The 24,872-nt window shown below is 41.2% G+C and overlaps 1 protein-coding gene across 4 annotated transcripts in view; it reads left to right on the forward strand.

The window, feature by feature from the left end:
- The first annotated feature begins 301 nt into the window (after positions 1-301).
- TBC1D22B (TBC1 domain family member 22B) overlaps positions 302-24,872 on the forward strand; it is an 84,455-nt gene continuing 59,884 nt past the window's right edge. For all 4 annotated transcript variants that reach the window (XR_008665067.1, XR_008665068.1, XM_055330022.1 and 1 more), the window contains exons 1-2: positions 302-498; positions 14,747-14,803. Coding sequence is in view for 2 of the 4 variants with exons in the window: in XM_055330022.1 (XP_055185997.1) it covers positions 443-498; positions 14,747-14,803 (113 nt within the window). In the remaining 2 variants the exon portion in view is untranslated. The remainder of the gene's footprint in view (positions 499-14,746; positions 14,804-24,872) is intronic.

A 24,872-nucleotide genomic window follows, 5' to 3' on the forward strand; every position in this document is an offset into this window, starting at 1 on the left:
CAGAAACCTCATCCCTCCCCTCACGCCCCCCTCACGCCCCCCGCAAAGAAAACAGTCCCTTTCTTCCTTCCCATAGGTCCCTTTCTTTACCTGCTTCTTCCACTCCTAGGGTTAGGGAACTTTCAGCCCCGCCTCCCTGCTTGTCCAAGCTCCGCCTTCCCGGTCCACCTGTGTGCCCAGTCCATGACGTCACCGTTAGGCTTCAGTGGCTTGCAGGATTCCGGCTTCCTATTGGTCTATCTGACCACGGCCTGCGCAGCCCGCCAATGGCAGCGGCGCTGGGTGGGGGGGTGCCCACATCCAAGATGGCGCCCCCAGGAGCAGGGAGCGGGTGACCGGCGGCGGGGAAGCGGCCTGGGTTGGCCCTCCGATTGCGGGGTCCTGGGGGTATCTCGCCGGATACCCCCCTGGCCCGCCTACAAGGCCTTCCCCGGCCAGAGCAATGGCCGCCGAGAACAGCAAGCAGTTTTGGAAGAGGAGCGCCAAGCTGCCGGGGAGGTAAGCTCAGGACGCCGAAAGGAAGAGGAGATTGGACCAAACCCTTCGAGATCCTGAGCCCTAAAGCCCACGGCCCTGGGGCGTCAGCGACCCCGGAGGGCTGGTCTGGGGAGCCTGGACTGGGGGAGCTGGGACTGCGTGGTGGCGGCAGGTCAGCTGTCGGGCAAAGGAGCGGGCAGCGAGCTTTGGGAATGGCTTGGGTGTGGGAGCCGACCGAGGTCTGGGGGCGGAGGGCGCTGGAGAGCCTGCCCTTAGCCGGGAGGTGGCCGGAGTCTGGGCGGGGGGCGGGGGGCAGTGGAGTTGGGTGGATGGCCACTGTCGGTCTTGGGTTTGGAGGGTCATCCCCAGAGCTGCCTCTTACTTTAAATAGAACTCCTCCTTGGGGGTCTCCAGCACGCACAGGTGGTTGTTTGCTTAGGGGTGGCCCTTCCCTTGCTGCCTGGCCCACATCAGTACGTACGAATCTTTCTTTTGGACTCCCAAAAGGTTCTGGTGGGAGCTTGGGATCGTGTTGGGGGCGAGGGGGAGGGGGCGGACAGGAAAAGTGAGGAAAATTCACAAGCTCGACCTTACTTTGTTTTGAGTTGGCCTCTTCCCATTAGGAATTATTACAGAGTGACTCAAGAATCTAGCTTATTTCTTTAGCGTTTTCTATAGATTTGTTCAACCCCAAGTGACCTCTCCCCTCCCCCGCCCCCCCCCCGTCTGCATTGTAAAGCTCTTCTTGTGCAAATGCACAAAATTCTTCCATTCTTCAGTTGTTTAGTTGGAAAGCAGACCTTCAAACCTACTTGCTCCCTCCCTCCCTTTTGATGTATGTTGAGAGCTTAGCATTTGTACATCCATTAATCTGGTTTATAGTTTCAGTTTGTTTTGGCCAGAGCCCTAAGAAGTAAGTATAAGGGATGTGTATTTCAGTCGTGAAGATTTCTGCCAGCCATAGTCTACTTGGTGATGAAATTCATGTTTGGTTGTACCCCCCACATGCTGCCTTTCTTAATTGATTCAGGTCTTTTCATTCAGGGATAATCCTTTGAATTTGTGTGTGTGTGTGTGTGTGTGTGTGTGTGTGTGTGTGTGTGTGTTGTTTTGTTTTGTTTTGAATAGAAAGAAATTAGGGTCAGTGGTGACTATATAGCAGTCTTATTTTACTTAGGATTCTATTAGACATATGGGAATCAGCTTTTAGTAACAGTGTTAAAGTAATGCAAGGGAATGCAGAAATAGCTTCAGATTAAAGGGCTGTGGAATGATAGTGTTAATATTACTGCTGAAGACTTCTATGTTTTTAGATAGGCACCACTTCCTGCCAACTGATTCCTTTTCCTTCCTGATCTAGTGAGCTCTCTCCAGTCTCACAACTGCTGTTCTCTGGGGTTTTCCATGGTGAGATCATTAAATTTTGACATCCTAAGGTTGTAATCAGAATCAGTGGGAAAACTGTTAAATCAGGAAGCAATGTTTGAAATGTGGGACGTGGCATGCATGGTCTTTTGTGCCTGATTGAGTGCTGGTTATTATTAACAATTATTTGTTTTCTATATTTCCTGTTTTGGACTATAGACTAGAGTCAGCTTTTTTTCAGAGCATTACTTTTGTAATCAGGAGTCTTTTTAGTTTCTTCAAGTTTCTGGCTTCCTTTTTCATTTTGAAGAGGAATATTGAGGAATAAAGGAGAGAACATTTGAGCTCAGAAAGACTTGTGTTATTATTTGGACTCTCTTGCCTGTGTGATCAATGACAAATGATTTACTCAATCTCTGAGCCTCAGTTTCCTTATCTATAAAATGGGAATAGAACTACTTTCCTTAGGGTTACTGTGGGGACTAAATTAAACATCCTATTTGTAAAGAACCCAGGATAGTGTTTATTTAGCACGTTATAGTTACTTGGTAAATACTAGTTATGAGGATTGCTGTTATTAGTAGAGCAAGTAAATATTTATGAGAATGTTTCTCAAATCCTTATTCCAGTACTAGGTATTTATGTTCATTATTTATCTTAAGGCATTAAAATGTTGCCACAATTCATAACAGTTTTTAGTACCTTGCTGGTTGAAGAGAACTATTGTTCAGCTGTGTCCTTTAGTGGGGAGCCCTAGCAGCTTCTGGTTACGGGAGAAAATTAAAGTTTTTTTTTTAGATAGAAAGTGCTTTGATTTAAGGAAAAGATTAGGGCATTTGCTCAAGAATAGAACTTTTGCATTTACACTCTGTCAGTGTTCATGAAGAAAAACTTTCTCCTGGGTGGGGAAATGACATAGATGACTGTTTCTAGGTCCCTGGAAACCTAGAAGTGAAACTAGTTTTGTCTGCAGTTTGAAAGGTAAAAATTCAATGCCAAAATGATGGCAGTTACTTTCAGTTTCTTTGATCATGATCTAGCAACCTTAATGACAACAAATAGGAACTTTAATAAATTAGCCTAAGTTTAAAATGAATTAAACATCTTTTTTTTAAATTTTTATTTATTTATGATAGTCACACAGAGAGAGAGAGAGAGAGGCAGAGACACAGGCAGAGGGAGAAGCAGGCTCCATGTACCGGGAGCCCGACGTGGGATTCCATGTACCGGGAGCCCGACGTGGGATTCGATCCTGGGTCTCCAGGATCGCGCCCTGGGCCAAAGGCAGGCGCCAAACTGCTGCACCACCCAGGGATCCCTGAATTAAACATCTTTTAAAAAAATAACAGCTTTATTGAGTTATAATTCACATACTATAGAAACACACCCTTTTAAAGTGTACAATTCAGGGGTATTTTGTATATTTATTTAAAGTATAGATGGTTAAAAAAAAGTATAGATGGTTTTGTGCAACCATCACTACTAATTTCAATACATTTTCATCACCCCAGAAAAAAACCTTGTATCCATCCCCTCACCTCAGCCCCTGGCAACCGCTAATCTTTCTATATGTATGGATTTACCTATTCTGGACATTTCATATAAATGGAGTAACATGAAAAGAGCTTTTATGATTGGCTTCTTTTATTAAGCATAGAGTTTTCAAGGCTTATCCTTTGTTGTAGCATGTTTCAATATTTTATTCCTTTTTATGTCTAAATATTACATGTATGACTATATCTGATTTTGTTTATCCATTCATCAGTTGTTGACATTTGGATAGTTTCCACTTTTTGGCTATTATAAACAATGTTATGAAATTCATGTGCAGGTTTTTGTTGGATGTGTGTTTTCAGTTCTTTTGAGTGTATGTAGGAGTGGAATTGCTAGGTTGTACGGTAAGTTGATGGAATTAAACATCTTTTAAAGTTCTCTGTTATTTATAGGAACCTCATGTGCTTATTACATCAAATGGTTCTTGTATAGATGCCTAGAAGATAGGGGACACTATATACCATGTGGTTAAGAATGCAGGCTCTGGAAACTCAACTGGTAGATAAATAAGTTCTGGGGATATCATGCACGGCATAGTGATTATAGTCAACAGCACTGTATTATAACTTTCAAAGTTGCTAAGAGACTGGATCTTAATCTTACCACAAAAGAGAAAGGATAATTATGTGACTTGATAGAAGTGTTAGCTAATGTTAAGATGGTAAACGCATTATACACTTTAAACTTACACAATGTTACATGTTAATTTTGTCTCAAAAAAAAAAAAAAGAATGCAGATTCTGGAGCCTGACTGCCTGGGTTCAAACCCCAGCTCTGATACCTTCTAGCTGTGTGACTATGGGCAAGTTATGTAACCTCTCTGTGCCTCAATCTCCTTATCTATAAAATGGGAACAGAGTATCTACCCCATAAGGCTGTTAGGAGGATTAATGAGATACTGCCATAGGAGGTGCTCAATAATATTAGCTATTATGAAAATGATAGTTGTGGATTATAGTAGTTCCTTTTTTTATTTGTTTCTCCCCCTCACTTTGGTTTCTGAAACTGGAATTCGAAGACTTTGATCAGTGGTGTGTCTGGAGCCCATGTTGAGTCTTGGGTTAAAAAAAACAGCAGAGCACCACCTATTGTTAATGAGGCAGAGGGTTTACAGAGACACAGAGAAGCCTAATGCACGGCAGCTGTGGCTATAAGGTGTTCATTATTGGCCAGGAGTATGAGTGTGAGCAGTGGTCCTCAAACTTTATTGAGTCACCTGGAGGGCTTGTTGACACATGGATTGGCAGCTCCATATCCAGAGGTTCTGATTCAGTAGGTCTGAGGTGGGACCTGAGGAGTTGAGCTTCTGAGAAGTCTCCAAGTGATAGTGCTACTGCTAATCTGGGAGCTGCACTTTGAGAACCACTAGGATAAGAGCCGTGAATTAAATTGAAAGAAACCTGAGTCCTCATGTTGGGAACACTTGCCATGTGGATCTTGAACAATGAATGCATCTCCTCTTGGCTGTCTGGTAGGCATCTCACACTTAACACATCCACACAGAACTCTTAATTTCCACATCTGCCCTCCATTTGTTCCATCTACTTAACGGTCCCACCATTCACCAAGTTCCTGGGACCAAAAATCCTAATGTTTGATTCTTCCTGCCACACCAGTTCAAAGGCAAGTCCTGTTGGCTGGTCATAATCTACCCTGAATCCAAACCGTTCTCACCACTTCCACCTCTACTGCCATGGATCAGACTGCGTCCTCTCTTGCCTGGACTACTGCTATAGCCTTCTAATTGGCGTTCCTGCTTCTCTTCCTGCCCCTCTGCAGACCTTTTCCTCTTTCGTAATTAGAATGAAATCCAAACTCTAAGTCTTCCAGGCCCTCCATGTTGGAAAGAGAGCCTGAGTTAAGGATTGTGATAATTACTCCAAGAGCAATGGGATGCCATTAGAAGGTTGGTGGGGGCTGTGGCACGATCAGATTCGCATTTATAAAAATACTCCAGCTGCCCTGAGGAAAATGGTTTGGACCAGCGTTTTCAACAGTTAGGGGTGGGGGAGATAGTTGGTGTTTTGGGTGGGTTAAATCTGGACTGTACTGGATGGTAGGATATTTAACATTCTTGGTCCTTGCCCACTAAATGCCAGGAAGACCCACCAGTTATTGGGACAAACACCTTTCCCATGTACACGTTTCCAAACATTCCAGCCACCACCCACCCCTGACCTCTACTGGGGATCAGAGTACTGTAGTTAGGTGGCCACTGCAATCAATAGAAGGAGAAGTGATAATGGCTTGGACTAGGGCAATGGCAATTAGAGGTCAAGTTTGAGACTGTCAATAGGACTTGGTAAACCTTTAGATTTGGGGAGTGAGGGAGAAGGAGGTGCTATTCCCAGGTTTCTGACTTAGGTGGTCCGGTAAGATTGTGATGTCACATACTCTGAGAAAAAGCTAAGTTTTAGGACAAAGTACTTAAATACTCCATGCTCAATTTCCTTATCTATGCAATGAGAGTTTTGAATTCAGTGACCTCTAAGGCTGAAGCTGAGTGCTAAATTTAAAGTTACCAGCTCCAGCTTGTATTAGTGGATGTTTCTCTTTGCTTTGCCATTCACACCAGTTATGCCTGATAGATAGGAGTAGATGGTATGGGGGCCACTGAGGTGGGCTTTTCTACCTCGTGCTTTTGGAAGTAGTGAATTGCTGGCCCCACGAAGGTCTGAGTGTTGTGAAGTTGTAGAATGTTAGAATTTGACCCTAAAGCCACTGTAAGTAAGGAAACAGGCCAAAGAGGGGAAGTGACTTGCCCCAAATCACATTGCAGAACTTCAGAAATCTTGACTCTGAGTCCAGTGCTCTTTCTACTATTTCTTCTGCCTTTTGTCAATCTCTGCTAAGATTAGGAAACCTGACAAAGCACCTCATCCAGTCCAGGGGTGTGGGCGTTTCCAGTGAAAAGATGTAGATAAGACCTGGAATAGGAGAGACACATGTGAGCCAAAGCCTGGCTCATTTCCCACATTCTGATTTCCAGACCTGGGAAGGGCTTCTCCTTTTTAAGCAAAAGTGTTTATTATTATTTTTTAAAATTTTATTTATTTAATCTCTATACCCAACGTGGGGCTTGAACTCAGGACCCCAAGATCAAGAGTCACATGCTCCTCTGAGCCAGCTGGGTATCCGAAGAGGGTTTATTGTTAAAGTTAAGGAGCTCTCTTTAGCATTAAATGAAGTTGAGAAAAGTGACGAATCACTTAAATTAGGAGCCTGTAGATTTTCAACTAAAACCTCTGTCATTTGGTTATTTTCCATAACATTTATGAATCTGATCATGGATTCAGTGTTATGCTCCCAGCCTGTCTGGGCAGGTACATTATATTACAACCTCTTCTTAGCTTGGAAATATTTTAATGGTAAAGTAAGTTACTCGCAGTTACTAAGTTATCACCGAAGCAGTGTAGAACCCCAGCTCTGTAAGACTTCCATCAAGTGAGTGTATGAGCCTAAATCAATTGCCAACATGTTTGGCTTTCAAATGAATAGATTTGATCCCTTATTTGCTTTCACTCCTTTGTCAGTTCTAAACACTTGTTGATTTTTCCTACTGAGTGTTTTGCACTGTTGCAACTATACAAACCAGCTATGCCAACACACCCTGTAGTTTTGGTTTTATTAGGGAGAATGTCAGAGGTTGACCAGGATTTTTGTCTCTTGTCTCTGTTGTGGCATGTGCTGTGGCATTCATTTCTCTGCACATGAGATGTGATTTCTCCAAGATGCGGGCTTTGCCTCTAGTGTTGAGGTCTAGCAAGCCAGGAGCCTGCTCAAGCAGAGGCCTAGGGTTTGCAGAATTCCCATCTTCACTCACTAAGCATTGTTAAGAAGTGCCTGGTGGGATGTGGTGCACTGTGCCAGGTGGTGAGGGGACTGCAGAAAAAAGAGGTGGCATCACCACTGTTCTCTAGAAGCTGAAAATCTGCTTGGCACCCTGGCTTCCCCTGGTGACGATGCTGGGTATCATTGACTCTCTGGTTTCTCCCCTGCACATACGTTACTGTGTAATCAGAAAAAAAAAATTAATTAAAAAGTGCAGCTGGGTGAAAATACACTGTTGAGTGAGAAAAGCAAGATGTGGAAAGATAAGTAATGTGCAGTCTTTTGTGTATAGTTTTAAAACAAAACAATATTGTATGTTGTTTATGTGAATGTGTGTAAAAGTATAAAAACAGTTGGGAGAGATTTCATACCCACTTCAGGATAATGGTTATCTCTTGGGAAGAAAGAGGAAGAGGACTGGGGACTGCAATTGGGACATCAGAAGTCTCCTTCATGCTTTATTTTCTTAAATGTGACACGTATTAACTTTTGTTAAAGCAGAGTGATGGGTTCCTGGATGTTTGATAATTTTTCTCTGCATTTTTCTTTTTGTTTGAAAATGTGAGTAAACTGCTTTCTATACTTGTGTGGAGCAAATGTTTTATCTAGAGAGGAGCAGGGAGGGGCAGAGGGAGAGGGAGAGACAATCTTAAGACAGTCTTTAATCTATATGCCCCAACGCAGAGCCCCATCTTACAACCCTGACATAACCTGAGCCAAAATCAAGAGTTGGACAGTTTATGCAAAAAAAAAAAAAAAAGTTGGACACTTAACGAACTGAGCCAGTTGGTTAAGCATCTGACTCTTGATCTCAGCTCAGGTCTTGATCTCAGGGTCGTGAATTCAAGCCCCACATTGGGCTCCGTGCTGGGTGTGGAGCCTACTTAAAAAAAAAAAAAAGTAACATTTGTGATTACTAGTCAAAATAAGTCAAATGTATAGTGTGGTTCCACTTATATAAAGTTTTAAGAACATGGAAAACAGTATCATATATTGTTTAGGGATACAAACATAGAAAAATAACATAAAAACAAAAAGGGGAAAATGCTAGATTCAATAAAATATCTTCTGAGGGCAGTAGGGGTGTGTGAGGTTTGAACTCCATAATGTCTTATTTCTTGTGTACATATGAGTTGCGCACCAACCCAGGTGTACCTTATATTATGATCCAAATCAAGTTTATTTTTAAAAATGATTTACTGCGGGCAGCCTGGGTGGCTCAGCGGTTTAGCACTGCCTTCAGCCCAGGGCGGGATCCTGGAGACCCCCGGATCGAGTCCCACATCAAGCTCCCTGCATGGAGCCTGCTTCTCCCTCTGCCTGTGTCTCTGCTTCTCTCTCTCTCTCTCTCTCTCTCTCTCTCTCTGTCTCTCATAAATAAATAAATAAAATCTTTTAAAAAATGACTTATTGCTTTTAATAAGTAAATAAGTAATAAGCACTCTAAGTCTTAATTTATGTATTTTAGGGAATCTGAGAAGGCAACAGTTAGTGGGTGCTGGGGGCTAGTGTCTGGGAAGATCTCACGGTGGGGTTGGGTGCAGTATAGAGCTTGAAGGGGATGTTTCAGATTGGATATTATATTTAAATGGGAGAGGAGCCTAATATAGTAGCTAAGATGTGTTGGAATGCAGAATGGAGACCAGCCTGCTCCAGAATTGAGTGTGATTTGGGCATTTGGGAGGATGGTTCAGGCTGACAAGTGAATTATCAATGCCAGGAAATTGAGCACCTTAATCACCAGGCTTCCAGTCTGTCTTCATCTTGTCTCTGTGATCATCTTGGTTTCTCTTCTAATGTCTTGCCTCTCCCTTTGAGATTCAACAAACTGATTAAAGTGTTCCAGGTACAGATACATCATGGTTCAGTTCAAAAGTGTGTTAACAAATTCAACTTGGGTTCTGATACCTTTGCTGAGAAAATCTCTTGCTTATCTTGGCCTTTCTGACTGTGCTAGCACATTGGGGTTGACCTATTTAAAAAACAGTCTACTGCGATTTTAAGGTCCCCTTCCTGGATAGTAATTAACGGCCTTTGGCTCTTAGGTCTCCGCAATTAGGATTGCTTTTTTTTCTCATAGATTACTGGTAGCTGGTAAATTCTTTTAAAAGAGAGAGTCTAAGGACCCTTTCATTTTTCTACCCATTCACCCAACCTAACTAGCCCATTGAAATCTTCCTGCAGAGTTTATCATCGATCTTTATATTTTGCTGTAAAGAGGCCTGTGGACTTGGAGAACTCAAGTGTACTCATCTTAGAGTATTTGCAAAGGTTAAAATACAAATCAATGGCCCTACATGAGAGACATCTAACTCTGGGAAACGAACAAGGGGTGGTGGAAAGGGAGGTGGGCAGGGGGTTGGGGTGACTAGGTGACGGGCACTGAGGGGGGCACTTGATGGGATGAGCACTGGGTGTTATGCTATATGTTGGCAAATTCAACTCCAATAAAAAAAAAATAAAAACAAAACCCCACAAATTAATGGCCCTTTTTAAAAAGTTTTAATTTTAATTCCAGTTAACTAACAGTGTTGTATTAGTTTCAGGTGTACAGTATAGTGATTCAGCAATTTCATGCATCACCCAGTGCTCATCACATCAATGCACTCCTTAATCCCCATCATCTGTTTAACTCATCCCCTCCCACCCCTCTGGTAACCATCAGTTCTCTATAATTAAATATCTTTTTTGGTTTGTGTCTCTCTTTCTCTTTTTCCCCCTTTGCTCATTCATTTTGTTTCTTAAATTCTGCATATGAGTGAAATCATATGGTATTTGTCTCTCTTGAGCTGACTTATTTTGCTTATAGCATTATACTCTCTAGCTCCAGCTGTATGGTTGCAAATGGCAAGGTTTCATTCTTTTTATGGCTAAATAATATTTCATTGTCTATATATCACATCTTTTTTTTTTTAAGCTTTTATTTATTCATGAGAAACAGAGAGAGAGAGAGAGGCACAGACACAGGCAGAGGGAGAAGCAGGCTCCATGCAGGGAGCCCTGCGTGAGACTCAATCCCGGGTCTCCAGGATCACACCCTGGGCTGAAGGTAGCGCTAAACCACTGAGCCACCCAGGCTGCCCACATTTTTATCCATTCATCAACCAGTGGTCACTTGGGCTGCTTCCATATCTTGGCTATTGTAAATAATGCTGCTACAAACATAGGGGTGCATGTATCCCTTTGAATTAGTGTTTTCGTATTCTTTGGGTGAAGACCTAGTAGTGCGATTGCTGGCTCTATTTTTAATTACATTTTTTTTTGTTGTTTTTAGTAATCTCTATAACATGGGGCTTCAACTCATGACCCCAAGATCAAGAGTCACATGCTCTTCCAACTGAGCCAGACACGTGCCCCTATTTTTAACTTTTTGAAGAACCTACAAACTTTTCCAGTGGTTGTACCAGTGTTTCTTTTTCTCTATATCCTTGTCAACACCTGTTTCTTATGTTGTTGATTTCATTTTATTTTATTTTTATTTTTGTAAAGATTTATTTATTAATTGGGGGGGAGCAGAAGGGGAGAGGGAGACAGAATCTCAAGCAGACTCAGCACTGAGCATGGAGCCCAATTGTGGGGCTTGATCCTGGGACCCTGAGATCACGACCTAAGCTGAAGCCAAGAGTGGGATGCTCAACTGACTGAGCCACCCAGGTGCCCCTTGTGTTATTGGTTTTAGCCATTCTGACAGGCATGATATTTCATTGTAGTTTTAATTTACATTTCCCTGATAAGTGATATTGAACATCTTTTCATGTGTCTGTTGGCCATCTGTAGTCTTCTTTGGAGAAATGTCTCTGTCTTCTGACCATTTTTAAGTTGGATTATTTGATTTTGGGACATTAAGTTTTATAAGTTCTTTATATGTTTTGGATACTGACCCTTTATCAGATATGCCATTTGCAAATATCTTCTTCCATCCTGTAGGTGGCCTTTTAGTATTGTTCCGATACTGTATTTTTGCTTTTGTTTCCCTTGCCTCAAGAGACCTATCTAGAAAGAAGTTGCTGTGGCTCATGTCAAAGAGTTCTGTGTTCTGTTCTAGGATTTTTATGGTTTCAGGTCTCACATTTAGGATTTAATCCATTTGGAATTTATTTTTGTGTATGGTATAAGAAAGTGGTCTAGTTTCTTTCTTTTGCACGTTGTCATCTGGTTTTCCCAACACCATTTGTTGAAGAGACTGTTTTCCCATTGGATATTCATTCCTGCTTTGTCAGAGATTAACTGACTATATAGTTGTTGTGGATTTATTTCTGGATTTTCTATTCTGTCCCATTGATCTATGCCTTTTGGGGGTTTTTTGTTTGTGTTTTCATTTTTGTTTCAGCCTTCATTCTATAAGCCGGACTTTCACATTATTCTTTGACCCATTTTATTTTCTATCTTCTTTTGATCCATTTTATTTTCTTTCTTCTTTTCCTCTACCTGCAAAACTCTATAAACATGTTAGAGTTGTATTATATATATATATATCTGTAGTAGTATATGTAATAGTTTGCTTACAAATTACTGAATAACTTTTTAGAAAAGTCTGGGGAGTTAGAGATTCTTAATTGCTAAAAAGGTCAGGGCTATATCCATAAAGATTGTACATAGGAACATTGTCTCTCGAATCTGGAAATCAATGCAAAAGTGATTGAAATGGCTGCATTTTTTGTTTAAAAGCAACTTTAGGATCACATCTGTTATGTCAAACAGAGTACTTGGTAGTAAACTTGTTCTACTTTCTAAGTGTTGGGTAAGGAATAAATTATCAAATGGGAGGGAGGAAGAAAGCCAACATTTCTTGGACGCCGAGTGTGTGCCAGGTAGCATTCTGATGTTTGCAAATCTGCCTCATTACCTGCTGGTATTACTACCTGCCAGGAATTGTGCTAAAGGGCTTTTTACACATCGTCTCATTTAAACCTCCCAACCCTCTTAAGATTGCTTAATTTATTTCTTAAAAAGGTAGTACATGCACATGATAGTAATTCAGGAAGGCACAAAAAAGTTTGTAGTAAAAACTCAGCCTCTGCTGCCAGGCCCTCCACTCCTCCAGTTCCTCTTCCAAACTCCTGCTACTGGTGTCTTGGGTATTCTCTCAGAGATACTCTAAGCATATATAAGTAGGCAGATATGTTTTATGTTCAAAGTTTTTCACAAAATGGTGGCATGTTATGCATACAGTTCTGCATCTTTTTTTAGTTCATGTCTTAGAGTTTGTTTCATGTCAGTGGGTATAGAATGGCCTCATTCTTTTTAACTGATATACCCTAGTTAACCAGTCTCCTCTTTCACCGTAAGGACTGTACTTTGGGAGGGGTGTGTGTGTGTGCATGTGTATATTCTGATAATTGGGGAAGTCTGTGTTTTTATTCTAGTGATTGCATTTGTAAGTATAATTTTATAGCATATGTCTTGAGACATCTATTGACTGCCTACCAAGATCAATGATGAAATTAGTAGTTATATTTCCTGTCCTTTCTTCATCTGCTGTTAGTCCAATTACATTATTTTTTTCAGTTTTGCCTTATATCCTAAAACATACTTATACTTCTGTTACTTGAGCTATTGGCTTATATTTTTTTTAATTTAAATTCAATTTAATTAACATAGTGTATTGTTTTAGAGGTAGAATTCAGTGATTCATCAGTTGCACAGAACACCCAAGTGCTTATTACTTCAAGTGTCCTCCTCTATGCCCATCACCCAGTTACCATGTCCCCCCACCCACCTCCCTTCAGCTATCAGCTTTAAGCATCTTTTGAGCCTTGTCAGCGAAAGATGAGGAAATCAGCATACTTATTCATTCTGTCCTCTGTCCCATTTTAACCTTTGCCAGTTACATAGTTTTCACATTTCCTTCTCTAACCATAAAGCCTCAAATTTAAGAGTTAGTCTTCAGACTAAACCCATTAAATGCCCTGCACCAGTTCTTTTGCTATAGTTTCTCCATTTAGCTCATTGTTCATTGAAGTTTTTCTTCTAGTAGTTTCTTCAGGAAAGAGTCAAGGAAATCATATTTCCTGACTTCTTACATGTTGCAACATGTTTTTCTGTCACCTTTGTATTTGAACAACAGTTTGTCTGGATATGTAGTTATTCTCTGGTCACTTTTTTTTTTTATTGTGACCTATTACATGAAACAGCTGTGAGATATCATAACTTGATGAATAATCATGAGGTGAGCACCCCAGAAGCCCCCTTGTGCCTGTTCTCAATCACACTTCTCTCCTTCTCTCAAAAATAACTATATCCTTTTATGTTATTACTCTTTGCTTTGTGATGTTACTACGATGGATGCATCCCTAAATGATATAAATGCTTTTTGTCAGTTTTTGAAGTGCATTTAAGTAGAATCATACAGTATTTACTCTTGCTTGTTTTGCTCAACATGACATTTGGAAGATTCATGCATATATTACTTATAGCCCTACTTCATATGTTTATGTTGCCCTATAATCTATTATATGAGCATATTACAGTTTATTTTCTGTTGGACACTTGGGTTATTTCTAGTTTCTGGCTAACAATACCTATAATGCTATAAATAGTTTTATATATGCCTCCTGACACACATATCTATGTATTTCTCTTAAGATCTAGATTTGAGAATGAAAATACTTGGCCTTAGGGCAGGTGTATTTCGTTCTTACTGGATATGGCCACACTTTTTGGAAGTGGGTTGTAGGACTTTATACCTGCACCAGCTCAGAGTAAGAGTCACTTGGGTCATCCTTCCCTTGATATCTAGTGTCGTTTCACTGTCTTTTAGCCCAAGTGATTCTTTAGGAGTTGGTGATGCTCCCATTTTACAGTTGAGAAAATGGGTTCGTAGTAGTCAAGTAATTTAGTGCAAGTTTACAGAGGTAATGAATGCCAGAAACTATGCTCTCTCTAGCGCCAAAGCCTGTTATCTTTCCATACTGTCTTCTTTACAGATAGGACTTCCAACAGACAAGTAGGTATGTAAGGCACTGAAGCCCCAATGGAAGATGAACATCTTCAGAGGCTTTATTTCTTATTATTTTTTAAAGTTTATATATTTAAGCAATCTGTGCACCCAACGTGGGGCTCGAATTCATGATCCTGAGATCAAGAGTGTTACGCTTTACTGCTTTACTGACTAAGCCACCCAGGCGCTGCCCCCCCACCCCAGCTTTTTTTTAAAGAGAGACTTTTTTATTTTTTTTTTAAGATTTTTTTTTTTTTTTTACTTATGAGTGAGTGAGAGAGGGGGGTGGGCAGAGACACAGGCAGAGGGAGAAGCAGGCTCCACGCAGGGAGCCCGACATGGGACTCGATCCCGGGTCTCCAGGATCAGGCCCTGGGCTGAAGGTGGCTCTGAGCCACCCGGGCTGCCTGAGACTTTTTTATTTTTAAAGAGCAAGTTGCTGTCCTTTGGCTTGGATGTAGTTGTTCTTGGAGGTAACCTGTTTCTCAAAGTCCCTTCCAATTTTATGATGCAGATGGTACTTACTCAACATGTTTATCACTCCTGATAGCGTGCTTCTTTCTTTTTTCTTGCTTTCAGCATCCAGCCTGTGTATGGAGCACAACACCCTCCTCTGGACCCTCGGCTCACCAAAAAGTAAGTCACGATATTTTTCAGTTCATGCATGTACCTCTTCTAAAATTTCTAAACTTTTCCCTGCTTTGTTGAAATGACAGTTTCCTCTTTGATCTTTTCTTCCTTGTCCCTTGCTCTGTTTTTGATCAGAAGATAAGCAATCTTCTTACCTCTAAAGAGTCTGTTACTAAGTGGGAAGTTAACTCACATCAGATATTTTGTATTCCTACATTGGAAGCTGGTATATGCAGGGTTTGGTGTTGATTAAATATGGTCCCCAGATTGGATGATTGATGACTTTCTTCTGGTTTCTGGGGTTCATTGCTTCTGAATATATATAGAGGTCTGCCACCTTTTCCTCACTTATGTTATGAGAACTAAGGCAAACAGAATATAATTGTAGGGCTGGCATTCTTCAGGTCATCTTTTTCTCTGACACCCTGAAAGAAACCCAGCCATACAGTAGAGTTAAAAAAGCTCCTTGGAGGTTAAAATTCTAATAAATTATTTTCAAATACAATAGAAACCTTGGTAAATCTAAGATGGGTGGGTGTATATTCATACCCCTAATTATCACTTTACCACTCCTTTCTCTCATGGGCCATCATTCAGCCACAATGACTGAAATGAGGAGATGGGTTGTCTTTTCAGATTTTCTAAGAACTTTGGCCTCTACCTCTGGACATGCTAATTTTAGAGACTTATTTCTAAGAAAGCTGTAATTTGTAGTGAAAGCTGAATGAGAGATAAAGACTTAGGTTCTCATCCTTCTGGGACCTGTATAATAATTTCTACCCCTTCTCCCTTCACAGTCAAGGAGGAGTAAAGATAATGTATATTAAAGTATTTTGAATACCTACAGAAATGCTCTGTCAGATGTACATTATCAGTATTTTAATATTTGAAAATAAGTTAGCGGATTTTTTTTAAGATTTTATTTATTTATTTATGAGGGGGGGGGGGGCAGAGACACAGGCAGAGGGAGAAGCAGGCTCCATGCAGGAAGCCTGACGTGGGACCCGATCCCAGGTCCCCAGGATCACACCCTGGACTGAAGGTGGCACCAAACTGCTGAGCCACCCGGGCTGCCCAGTTAGCTGATTTTGTGGTGAACTTTCTGTAATTCTATCAACTCATTTTTTTTTTTAAGATTTTATTTAGTTATTAGAGAGAGAGAGAGAACACGACTGGGTGGGGAGAGGCCGAGGGAGAGGCTGAGCAGGGAGCCCAATGTGGGGCTCAATCCCAGGACCCTGGAATCATGACCTGAGCTGGAGGCAGATACTTAACCAACTGAGCCACCCAGGTGCCCCTCTACTCATTGTTTTGTAATTTGGCCAGTATGTGGCAAGGTACAGTCTTCTGAATTACTATGGAAGCGTGACTGCTGTTCTTTTCTGTAATGCAGTTTTTATTTTTTATTTTTTTTAAAGATTTTTTAATTTTTTTTTCATTTATTTATGATAGTCACAGAGAGAGAGAGAGGCAGAGACACAGGCAGAGGGAGAAGCAGGCTCCATGCACCGGGAGCCCGACGTGGGATTCGATCCCGGGTCTCCAGGATTGCGCCCTGGGCCAAAGGCAGGCGCCAAACCGCTGCGCCACCCAGGGATCCCTGTAATGCAGTTTTTAAATCAGAAACCACTAGAGTGGGATCCCTGGGTGGCGCAGCGGTTTGGCGCCTGCCTTTGGCCCAGGGCACGATCCTGGAGACCCAGGATCGAATCCCACGTCGGGCTCCCGGTGCATGGAGCCTGCTTCTCCCTCTGCCTGTGTCTCTGCCTCTCTCTCTCTCTCTGTGACTATCATAAATAAATAAATTAAAAAAAAAAAAAAAAGAAACCACTAGAGTATAAGTTCTTTGAGGGCAGGGACTTTGTTTTATTCACCACTATGCGCTTAGCACCTAGAACAGCATGTGACAACCAGTAGGCATTAAGTAAACATTTATGGAATGAAGGAGTGAAATCATGGGCTTTACTTCAGTGCTTCTTAGCTTGTACCTTGCTCTTCTTAGCGGAGGAATATGTTCTCTGTGACATTACCATTAAATAGAATGAATCCTGTTTTCTCATTTTACCAGTGATAGACTATCTGGTCAGTTGACCAGGGGAGCAGGCACTACTCAACATTCTTCCCTGCTGCCTGCTTCCTCTTGCCCAAGAGCCATAATTTTATTTAGCTACTGAGCAGGTGAAATGTACTTAGAGCAGGCATCCATATTAGTTTCAGCCTTTTAAAAACTTCTTGGTCATCCCAGTGGCCTACTGTGGGCTTATCGCATTGAGTCTGGCCAGTGAGATGCAAAAGAAAGTCTTCTGAAGGAGGGTACTTGGAAAGATTTTCTTGTTCCACCAGAGAGATCATTTTGTGAAGAGAGCCTCTTTGTGTCTCCTCCCAAGTTTCCTGCTTTTGAATGTGGTAATGTGGAAATGAGATGCTGGAAGCTGTAGCAGCTACCTTGTAACTAGAGGGGATAGCCAAGAGACCTGCAGAAGAAACCCCTGCCTGGTGCCTTGACATCATGGTCTTCTTAATTTAAGCATCATAGTGGAGTCTTCTGTGCCTTGTAGCCAGTTCTGTTCACAGCAAGGATTTGTTGATTGGTGGTAGATCCATTCTGACATATTTTATAATGGCCTTTGATAAATACATGGCTAACCTAGAAATCAGTCCATCCGCTCATACATAAGGCAGCAGAGTGTACTGTCCTTTTTATGTTTGTGTCAGAGTCACCACACCTTGTCTGCATCAGTTACTGAGTGAGTTTTCCCTGATTGTGTTTGAGGACAGGTCTTGAGGAATATTGCCGTATTCCAAGCTGCCAAGACACATTTTCAACACTTTTGTTTTCCTACTTATTAGTTACATAAAAGCACAAGTATTTTCACTGACCATTCAGCAGAGTTGCAATCATACTCTCAGTAGAAGTAATCACTTAGCTCTGCGATTTGGGAGGAATATAATTGTGACTGAATAAATTGCTTCCCCTTTCCATGCACATGGTGGTCTGTTATTAGTACTCTGCAACATGAGACAACATCTCGGGTCTGCACCGGACCATTTTACAATTCCAGATTGTTACTATAAAACATTCATTGCCCTTATTTTAATACCTTTGTTGGGACATTTTTTATTACTTTCTCCGCTACATGATTACCGTTCCCCTTCAAACTGCCATTAATTACTGTATGGTTAATCCCCATCACAGCAGAAGCCTTTACACAGGGTCTTTAATCATCTAAACTGCATGAGCAGAGTACACCATTCCCTCTCTGTATATAGTAACTTCAATTTGCCAAATTATTACTATTAGTGATAATATTGCCTATAATAATATTTACAGCTCAGATAAAACTAGTCCTACTGCAGAGTGGCCCCATTGGTCACTTGATGGTATGACAAGCTTTTAAATTTTTTGTTTTCTGAATTGATACCAGAGTATGATAGGTCCTAGTTTCCAGTTACAAAGCTAATTCACAGGAAGCCACACTAGTTATCAAGATGACTGGGTTTATTTTAACGTTACTGAATACCCTCACTTGCTTCACACCCCTTACCAGTGTCAGATATTATTTTTCTAAATATATGCATGTGCTGTTTCTGTTAAGTGAGCAGCCCTATCAGTAAAACGGTGTAGTATCCATCAAATTACAGAGTGGTTGAACCATTGTTTCCTAACCAGTAGAACCCAGAGCTGCTCTTATTCAACATATCCTTTGGGGTTTGTGTTCCCATTTAACAAGTTACCAGTCACCAAACAACTAAGTTTCTCTCAGATATGCCATTTATTACGTTTTTGTGAGTTTTAGGGTCATGTGCACTACTTGAATCTCTCTTTTTTCACTTTCTAGTTCTATGATCTTGGGCAAATTACTTGACCTCTCTGAGCCTTAGTTTCTTCATCCATAAAATAGAAATAATAAGACTCACGTCAGAGTTGTGATGATTTTATTTTAATTTAATTTATTTATTCATGAGAGACACAGAGAGAAAGAGAGAGAGGGAGAGACAGGCAGAGGGAGAAGCAGGCCCCATGCGCAGGGAGCCCGACGTGGGACTCGATCCGGGGTCTCCAGGATCACACCCCGTGCCAAAGGCAGGCGCTAAACTGCTGAGCCACCAGGGTTGCCCTGTTGTGATGATTAAATGAGGTCTCTGCGAAAGTGCTTTTAATTTTTAATTTTTTTTTTTAGATTTTATTTTTGTGTAATGTCTACACCCAACACGGCACTTGAGCTTACAACCCTTAGATCAAGAGTCACATGCTCCACTGACTGAGTCAGCCAGGTGCCCTCAAAAGTGCTTTTTAAACAACAATTTGGCATTCAGTTGTAAGGAGGAATGATGAAGGTATCTGTGAGAAGCCAGCTGGGTTGTAAGTTTGATATAGATCTGTCTAAACAATCTTGAGTAAACGTCAAGCCACACTGTGTTAGGGTGCCTTAGATTGGTTATAAATTAGTTGGGACCATGTTAAAATGAGGCAGCCTATAAAGCAGAGATACCCCCAGCTAGGATTACCTGGATTGGTTTTTTTATGATGACTTGTGATGTCAAAAGGGAAGAGAGAGACTTTTCTTCCAAGGACCATATTCCTGGATGTGGCTTCTTCCCATTCTGGCCACCGACATACACAACCGGTTCTGCATAGACAGGAAGTGATTGCTACAAGGTGAAAGCGTTGGGGCTCTCAGCTGTGCACACTTGGGGAAATTAAAGCTGTGGTGTTATGTGCTCAGTTTGCTTAGCAACTCCTCCTCCCAAGCCATAGATCTTATTAGACCTCTTTTGCTAGGTAGATTAGTTAAAAAGAGTGTATGTAGGCTCTCAGATCAGGTAGACTTAGATTTGAGTGCAGACTTTGCTACCTGCTCATAACCTCAGTAATCCTCAGTTTCCTTATCTGCAAATGGAAATAATAATAATTGTTATAATACTATCTCATAGCCTTATGAATGAGCATTAATCAGAAATGGGTGTATATATCAGCACAGAACCTGGCACCCTATAAGTAACCAATACATGTTAACTTACACGTGTATGTATAAATGTAATTATCCCCTCTGGAGTGAATAGGATTAATAAACATGGAAATGCTTCAGCTTTAAACTTTCCCAGCATTATTGCTGGTCTGTAGATTTTCTGCTTTTTCTCGGTGGCAACCCACAAGTACCTTTTCACTCTGACATGCTTCTTTTGTTCTGTGAGTGGTTCTCACCAATTTGTTGTCCTCAGAATCCTATCCCTCTAGGTGGTACCAATCCCTTTCTTCATGAAGGCCTCTTTCCTGAGGACAGAGCTGTGTTTTTTTTTTTTTTAAGATTTTTTTATTTATTCATGAGAGAACTAAAGAGAGAGAGAGAGGCATAGAGACACAGGCAGAGGGAGAAGCAGGCTCCATGCAGAGAGTCTGACGTGGGACTCCATCCCAGTCTCCAGGATCATGCCCTGGGCTGAAGGTGCTGCTAAACTGCTGAGCCACCCAGGCTGCCCCAGAGCTGAGTTTTTTAACTGGTTGATTGAGTTTGGGGTTTTATGGAATAGGTATTCTTTTTTTTATATTTATTTTATTTTATTTTATTTTATTTATTTTATTTTTTATTTTATTTTGGAATAGGTATTCTTAAAATGATCTAGCAGCCTCAAAATGGTCTGCTTTGGATCTCCTGTTTTTCTGTCCACAGGGAATGACAGCTTTTCCTCCCTTCTTTGCTTTTTAGTGTGTTGGAATATGTCCTTCCAATTTCTATTTGCAAAAGTCTTTATCTGAGGAAATTCCAATTCTTAATCTTAAGTTTGACTTACACTGAATCTTCATCTGCTTCAAAAAATATAATGAAATACTTGAAATGCATAAAAAGGTATAAAGAAAAATATAACAAGCCCTTATGTACAAGCCCTTATGTACCCAGATGATTCACTTTTTTCATTTGTATAGAAAGCTCAGTGTCTATTAGAGCTGGACTCTTGGGCAGCCTTGGTGGCTCAGCGGTTTAGCGCCGCCTTCAGCTCAGGGTGTGATCTTGGAGACCCAGGATCAAGTCCCATGTCAGGCTCCCCGCACGGAGCCTGTTTCTCCCTCTGCCTGTGTCTCTGCCTCTCTCTATCTCTCCTCCCTCTCTCTCCTCTCTGTTTGTGTTTCTCATGAATAAATAAATAAAATCTTAAAAAAAAAGGGGGGGGGCTGGATTCTCAGCATAGCCCATCTCTTGGTATAGTGTTTTAGTCCAGTCCTGGGCATGCATGTGCTTCATCTGATCTTAATTCACCATCCATTCAACCAATTCTTTCACCAGAGTTAAAACTCAGCTTCTTAACTTAATGACTTATTTTAAAAATCCTCAAAATAGGGACGCCTGGGTGACTCAGTGGTTGACCATCTGCCTTCGGCCCAGGAAGTGATCCTGGAGTTCTGGGATTGAGTTTCACAGCGGGCTCCCGGCAGGGAGCCTGCTTCTCCCTCTGCCTGTGTCTCTGCCTCTCTCTGTGTGTCTCTCATGAATAAATAAATAAAATCTTTAAAAGAAAAAAAAAAATCCTCAAAATATCGAGAGAGTATTTAGGACGGACTCCTGGCTGGCTCAGTCAGTAAGTAGAGCATGTGACTCTTGATCTCAGGGTCATGAATTCAAGCCCTACATTGGCCATGGAGCCTACTTAAAAAGGAGGGGGGGCACCTGGGTGGTTCAGTCGGTTAAGGGTTGGACTCTTGATTTCAGCTCAGGTCATGATCTCAGGGTTGTGGGATCGAGCCCTGTGGCTGGCTCTGTACTCAGTAGGGAGTCTGCTTGAGCTTCTCTCTGCCTCTCCCCCAACCTACCCCCACCCCCCGCCCCGCCCAGGCACATGTGCATGCTCTCTCTCTCTAAAAAATAAATAAAATTTAAAAAGAGAGAGTATTTAGGAAACATCAACCAGAAAAAACTGTAGTTAACCTTCATTAACCCAAAGCACTTCATATCACTGTGTTGAGTTCATCATATGCAAGTTTGAGGTCACATAGCTTCCAAAAAGGAAAACAACAATAACTGTGACCATGGACCCTTATGCAGAATTTTATTGGTGACATCATTCTTATACATCTGCCTACTTGTTCTTGACAATGGGCTTTCTGAGGTGTGTACTGCAGGCAGTGGGTCCTACACCCCCCTCAGCAAAGGAGCAGTGAGCATAGTGGGCATCCAGAACATGCAGCCTCACCAGGTCCACAGAGGAGTAATTTGCCTTTTCTGGCTCATTAATAGATTTTTTTTTTTTAAATTTTTATTTATTTATGATAGTCACACAGAATGAGAGAGAGAGAGGCAGAGACACAGGCAGAGGGAGAAGCAGGCTCCATGCACCGGGAGCCCGACGTGGGATTCGATCCCGGGTCTCCAGGATCGTGCCCTGGGCCAAAGGCAGGCGCTAAACCGCTGTGCCACCCAGGGATCCCTCATTAATAGATTTTTGATAGCAGATATTCACAGTTTTATTGTTAAAATTTAACATGCCCCAGTTTTATTTTCTTTAATTTGAGCTCTTGTTCATTTCTGATTGTTCATTCAGTAAGTTTAGAAGTAATCTTACTTTGGGGACTGCTGAAAGCCAACAACCTTATCCACTGATTAATAAAAGTAATAATAAAAAAATAAATAAATAAATAAAAAATAAATAAAAGTAATATGCTCACTGTAGAAAACACGAATAATTCAGAGACCTAAAAAAGTGAAATCAAATACTACCTATAATTCCATAGCATAGTGATAAGCACTGTTAACATTTTGATGTATTTTCTTTCTGATCTTTTCTATGCATAAACTTTTTTTTAATACCAAGATTATAAAAATATATCTTTTCGTTCCAGTTCTCACTTTATTGAGATCATTTTCTAGTGATACTAAGTAGCCTGTAAAATGTGCTTTTCAGTGGCATTATAGCATTTTGTGTGATGGCTGAACTGTATTTCATCATTTCCAATTTCTGGATGTTTATGTTGTTTTCAGTTTTTAACAAAAATAAGAAACACCATGATAAACTCCCTTAGATCCTTTTTGACCCTCTGGTTATTTTGTTAGGGTCAGAGATTATGAACAGTTGTCTATCTATCTATCTATCTATCTATCTATCTATCTATCTATCTATCTATCTATCTATGAGAGACAGAGAGTCAGAGACATAGGCAAAAGGAGGAGAAGCAGGCTTCATGCAGGGAGCCCAATGTAGGACTCGATCCCAACACCCGGGGATCACACCCTGGGCCAAAGGCAGACGCTCAACCACTGAGCCACCCAGGCATCCCAATGAACAGTTTTATATGGTATGTATGTTGCCACCTTGTTTTCCAGAAGGCTGTACAGTACACACCCTCACCTGCAGTATTAGATGGCCCCAGTGCACCCTGGTTAGCACTGAAGAGAACACTCTTTAGATCTTTGTCAACTTAGCTGGTGGAACATGGTATTTTGTTTCCATCACATTTGAATTGCTACATCTTGAAATCTAGTTTCCTCTCCTATGTTTTGTGTGATATCTTTTCTTCCTTTACTCTCCTTGAGAATATCTTTTCTTCCTTTACTCTCTGTGAGACCAGTGTTTGAAAGTAATGTCTCAGTAAAATCTTACTCCTTTTCTGATGCTAATAGTAGGGACATTCTGGTGAATGAATTATCAGACTGTCTTCATCAATGTTAATAACAATTATCTTTTGGAATCAGCATTGGACTCCTCTTGGGAAATGAGAACAGTTACCTTACCTCTTACCTCTGCCCAAGAGGAAGAAATAGCTCCTAGAAATGGGGGAACTTCTGCTCTTCCGGCAGAGCCTTGTTTCTCCTCTAGAGTCATTGGACATTGCTGGAGGAAACGGGCATTTAAAGTTGTCTTTACTCCAGTGCATTCCAGTCCCCAGGTGTAAATTTATATAAGGTTTGAGGTTCGAGACGAGACTGAGTTAGACCAGCATCCAGCTCTTGCTTTTAGGTCCTGATATCAGGGCTGTGAAATGGAGCCCCGAGTCGGGCTCTGGGTTAGCGTGGAATCTGCTTAAGATTCTCTCTCCCTCTGCCCCTCCCACATGTGCACATGCATGCTTTCTTTCTTTCTCTAAAATAAATACATCTTTCTTTCTTTCTATAAAATACATCTTTAAAAGAAGAAGAAATGTCCCAACCACATAGTCCCCTGGATCCAGAATAAGAGCCGCAGGCATTGATGAGGAGACATAAAGAGGAAAAGGTCAGGAAAGTAGGAATGGTGTACATGACTCTTAGAACTAGGCTCTCTTGGGGATCCCTGGGTGGCTCAGCGGTTTCGCGCCTGCCTTTGGCCCAGGGCGCGATCCTGGAGTCCCGGGATCGAGTCCCACATCGGGCTCCCTGCATGGAGCCTGCTTCTATCTCTGCCTGTGTCTCTGCCTGTCTCTCTCTCTCTCTCTCTCTCTATGTCTATCATAAATAAGTAAAACTAAATCTTTTTAAAAAAAAAAAAAAGAACTAGGCTCTCTTTACTCAGTGTTTTTTTTTTTTGTTTGTTTGTTTGTTTTTTGTTTTTTTACTCAGTGTGTTAATCTGGTATTTCCCAAGCTTTAGTCATGTACCATCTTTATAGGTTGTTTTGTTTTGTTGCCAAAGTCTGTACTATTATTTTACCAAATGCGTTTTAAAAAATTAACTTTTTTATTTTTTTAAAGATTTTACTTATTTTTTCATGAGAGGTACAGAGAGAGGCAGAGACAGAGAGAGAAGCAGGCTCTCTGTGGGGAGCCCAATGGTGGGACTTGATCCTAGGACCCCAGGATCAGGACCTTAGCCAAAGGCAGGTGCTCAACCACTGAGCCACCCAGGTGCCCCCAAATAAACTTTCTTAAAAACTCAATTAGATTTATATTTTTATTTCTTTAAGGATTTTATTTTTAAATAATTGCTATACCTAACATGGGGCTTGAACTCACAATCCTGAGATCAAGAGTCACACACTCTACTGACTAAGCCAGCAAGGTGCCCCAGATTTATATTTTATTTTATTATTTTTTAAAAGATTTTATTTATCTATTCATAGAGACACAGAGAGAGAGAAGGAGAGAGAGAGAGGCAGAGACACAGGCAGA

The sequence above is a fragment of the Nyctereutes procyonoides genome, unplaced genomic scaffold, assembly GCF_905146905.1.
Source record: "Nyctereutes procyonoides isolate TBG_1078 unplaced genomic scaffold, NYPRO_anot_genome, whole genome shotgun sequence".
Lineage (NCBI taxonomy): Eukaryota > Metazoa > Chordata > Mammalia > Carnivora > Canidae > Nyctereutes > Nyctereutes procyonoides.